Genomic DNA, 3,989 nt, shown 5'->3' with positions numbered 1-3,989 from the left:
TAAACTCCAAAAACTTCCCCGTTTTCTTTTTTTCCTTTTTTTTTTTTTTTTTTTTTTTTTTTTTAAAAAAACCCTTTTCTGTCAATAAAACCCGCCTCTTCTCAGTCTGAACACTGATTCTATTTTCTGGAATGAAGCGCTGCTCAATTCTAGACTCACCAATAGAGCCAATGAAGATCTGGAAAATTGTTGTAATTTTGTCTTTTGGCAGGTGCTAGGTGCACACATGAAGGTGTCACACTGTTTTCCTGACAGTGCTGGAGCCAGCTTGCACTGAGTGGTGCAGCCCTGTCTCAGTCACACAAATTCCTTCTGGAGATAAATTCCCTATGTAATGGTTTGTTGGTTTCCCAGGCTGACAAAGCTCCCCCACTCCAAATTGTGAGTAATTTTATTGATGAATTTTCTTATTCATTCAATGGATGTTTGTGTCCCTCCAAAATTCCTATTTAAAAATCCTAACTCTCAAGGGGCTGGAGAGATGGGTCAATGATTAAGGGTACTGGCTGCTCTTTCAGTCGACCTGGGTTCAGTTCTCAGCACCCACATAGCAACTCACAACTGCTTGTAATTCCAGTTCCAGGTGATCTGATGCTCTTTTCTGGCCTCCATGGGCATCAGACACACATGTGGTACACTTATTATAGCCATGTAGGCAAAACACTCATACAATTAAAAAAACGTTTAAAAATCCTAATTCCCAACTGATAGTTTTAGGAAATGGGATTTGTGTGAAGGGGTCGGGTGGTAAGAATGGAGCCCACATAAAAGGAATTAATGTCTATAAAAAGAGAGAAGAGGGGCCAGGCATGGTGGTGCATGCCTTTAGTCCCAGCACTTGAGAGGCAGAGGCAGGGTGATCTCTGTGAGATTGAGACCAGCATGGTCTACATAGTGAGTTCCAGGCCAGCTGTGGCCACAGGGAGACCCTGTCTCAAAAAACCAAATGGGGGAGTATCTGGTAATATGACTCAGCAGGTAAAAGTGCTTGCTGCCAAGATTGAAGACCTGAGTTCAATCCCTGGAACCACATGGTAGAAGGAGAGAACAGACTCCTGAAACTTGTCCTCTGGCCTCTCTGTCCTGCAACAAACAGTAAATTAATAAATAAATGTGAAAAAAAAATGTTTTTAAGAAAGAAGAAAGCTGGGGCTGGAGAGGTTGCTCAACAGTTAAAAGCACTGACTGTTCTTTCAGAGAACCCTGGTTCAAATCCCAGTACCCACATGGTGGCTAACAACCATCTGTAACTCCAGTTCCATGGGCTCTAATGCTCTCTTCTGTCCTCCACAGGCACTGCACAATATGGGTGCACTTACATACATGCAGGCATAACACCTATACACATGAAAATAAATAAATAACTTTTTTAAAAAAGAGAGAAGAAAGCTTTTCTCTCTCCTTTGTGTGAGGGCTGAGAACACAGAAGGAAAACCACCTGTATGCCAGGAAGTGAGCCTCAGCCACACCTTAACCTTGATTTACTAGCCTCTAGAACTGTGTTTAAGACACCTATCTAAAGCAATCTGAGCAATGGATACTGATTAAGAATTCTTCTCTTTGTTGCTACATATATAGAAAGAGACTCAAATAATGTGGAAAAGGAGAAAAATTGAAACTAAGACATTTTTCTATACAAAATTAAATAATGATGTCAACACTGTGTTCTTTCCCTGCTGTGACTCTGGGGCCATAGGAAGAGCAAGGGAGATGTTTCATCCTATAGTCAACCTGACAGCTACGGTCCAATGCTACTGACAAGTAGCCCAGAGAAGGAGCTCCAGCAGAGGTTTTGATAGACCATCCCTCCTCTGCCTCACACTAGGCAAACCTGTCACTGTGGGGAAAAAAAAAGAACAGTAATTGAATGTCTACCATATGTTATGAACTGCATTTTGTACTTCATGCTCCTCTGTTTGTTCCTTCTCACAGTCCTATGAGGAAAGTGTTATTGGGCCCATTTTATAAATGAGAATTGGTAACTCAGATGTCTAAATAACTTGTCCAAAGCCCTCTAGTCTGAAAGAGCCAGAAATTAATCCAACTCTGATTCTAGAAATCACTATCTTTTCTATTTATCAGGTAAACACGGCTCTGATTAGTATATGACTTTAAAAAAAAAAAAAACTGACCAAATAAAATAGTCTTCAGGGTTTATTAGTTGACCACTGACATGAAATTCACAACTGTTGGCTTCTGACTTTCCAAGCAAGTGTGCATTAGTAAAGCCTGTCATTGGCATTAGCAAAGACAACAATGCTTCTCCCTCTGGCAAGATGGCTCAGCAAGTAAAAGCGCTTGCCACTAAGTCTGAAAATTTGAGTTTGATTCCTGGTACCCACATGGTAGAGAGAGAACCTATTCTTGAAAGTTGTCCTCTGACCTTCACAGGGGTGCCATGACACAAGTACACTAACACACATACACACACAAAATAAATAAACAAACAGATTGATATAGATAGATCAGTAAGTAAATGTAGTATGAAGCTTAAAAAATAGTTGAGATGGCTCAGAGGTTAAGAACACTTGCTGTTCTTCCAGAAGACCCAGGTTCAATTCCCAGCACCCACATGGCAGCTAACAACTGTCTGTAACTCCAGTTCCAGGGGATCCGATGCCCTCTCTGGCCTCCAAGGACTTTGCACAGCATGGGCACACTTACCTACATGCAGACAATACATTCATACACATAAAATAAATAAATAAAAAAAATATAAATACATTATATATATATATATATATATAATAGGTGCTATGGAACGCTTAGATCCATTTTTAAAGTGCTAATAATTTGAACAAAATATTACCTTCAGAATGAATTGAGTTCCCATTGAACCTTGAGATCTGATCCAAGTCCTGGTGTATTTGAGCTTCTCTTGAACCAGGCATACTATTAAAAAGAAATTTGTTCATTATTTAAATTGTTCTTCTGAGAAGACATTTTATTTAAAAAATACAATTCACCAGGGCTGGAGAGATGGCTCAGCAGTTAAGAGCACTGCTTGTTCTTGCAGAAGACCCGGGTTCGAATCCCAGCACCCACATGGCAGCTAACAACTCTCTGAACTCCAGTTCCAGGGAATCCGACAGCCTCTTCTGACCTCTGCTAGCATTGCACAACATGGGTACATTTACCTACATGCAGGCAATATACACATATGCATAAAATAAAAATAATAAATAAAAAATTTAAAAAGTACAATTCACTGGAGGAATCGAGCCATATTGCCAACCTGTCAATGGTACACTGTGCACATTGAAAACACCTGTATGACAGGTGCAGGTTTAACCAGGATAAGAGAAATCCATCAGTTAGTCACTGCCTCACCGTGAGCTGAGTACATAACACAGAAATTTGACTTGGCGAGATAAATAATTTGCTGTATCATAGCATTTATAAAGAGTGGACTCAAGAGTTATACCTCATTTTTTTGGTCCTAAACTCAAACCCTTTCCCCTTTATAAGCTCATACAATACAAATCTATAGAGAGCTGGTGTTTTACAATTCTTTTTTATTTGATCTTTGGGTTTTTGTGGTGCTGAGGATGGACCCAGGGCCTCAAGCATGCTGGGCAGATGCTCTGCCGCTGAGCTGCACCTCTCACCATCCTCTTTTCAAGTCTGCTTTTGTAAAGCTCATTTCCTTTGAAATGAACAAATAGTTATAACAGATTTCTCCTTTAAAGTATCTCATCCAGAGGCCTATACCAATTCTAAATAGGTCATGATCCAATATTTTCCAACTCGAGTTTATCCCAATTTATAGTTCCCTTTAGCTTTGCAAAACGGCTTACTGCTTTCAGCATACAAATATTCCAAAATGAGATGCTAGGGTATTTCATACCCCAATGACCAAAATGAATCAAAGGAGCAAATTATTGGTCACACACATCTGTGTTAGGATCGACTCTCTCTCTGTTCTAGAATATGCATGGAAGGCTGGACAGTAGCTCAGTTGTAGAAGATGTGTTTAGCATGCATTAGGC

At 40.0% G+C, this 3,989-nt stretch overlaps 1 protein-coding gene across 2 annotated transcripts in view; it reads right to left on the bottom strand.

Annotated features, from left to right (window-relative positions):
- Nucleotides 1-3,989, bottom strand: part of Flt3 (fms related tyrosine kinase 3) — a 61,928-nt gene that overhangs the window by 14,193 nt on the left and 43,746 nt on the right. For both annotated transcript variants that reach the window (XM_008825063.1, XM_008825064.2), the window contains exon 17: nucleotides 2,810-2,892. In XM_008825063.1, coding sequence (XP_008823285.1) covers nucleotides 2,810-2,892 — 83 coding nt within the window. The remainder of the gene's footprint in view (nucleotides 1-2,809; nucleotides 2,893-3,989) is intronic.

This window comes from Nannospalax galili, unplaced genomic scaffold (genome assembly GCF_000622305.1).
Source record: "Nannospalax galili isolate Female #2095 unplaced genomic scaffold, S.galili_v1.0 scaffold768, whole genome shotgun sequence".
Taxonomy (NCBI): domain Eukaryota; kingdom Metazoa; phylum Chordata; class Mammalia; order Rodentia; family Spalacidae; genus Nannospalax; species Nannospalax galili.
The sequence above is the reverse complement of the archived record's forward strand: the minus strand, read 5'-3'. Positions and strand labels throughout refer to the sequence as shown.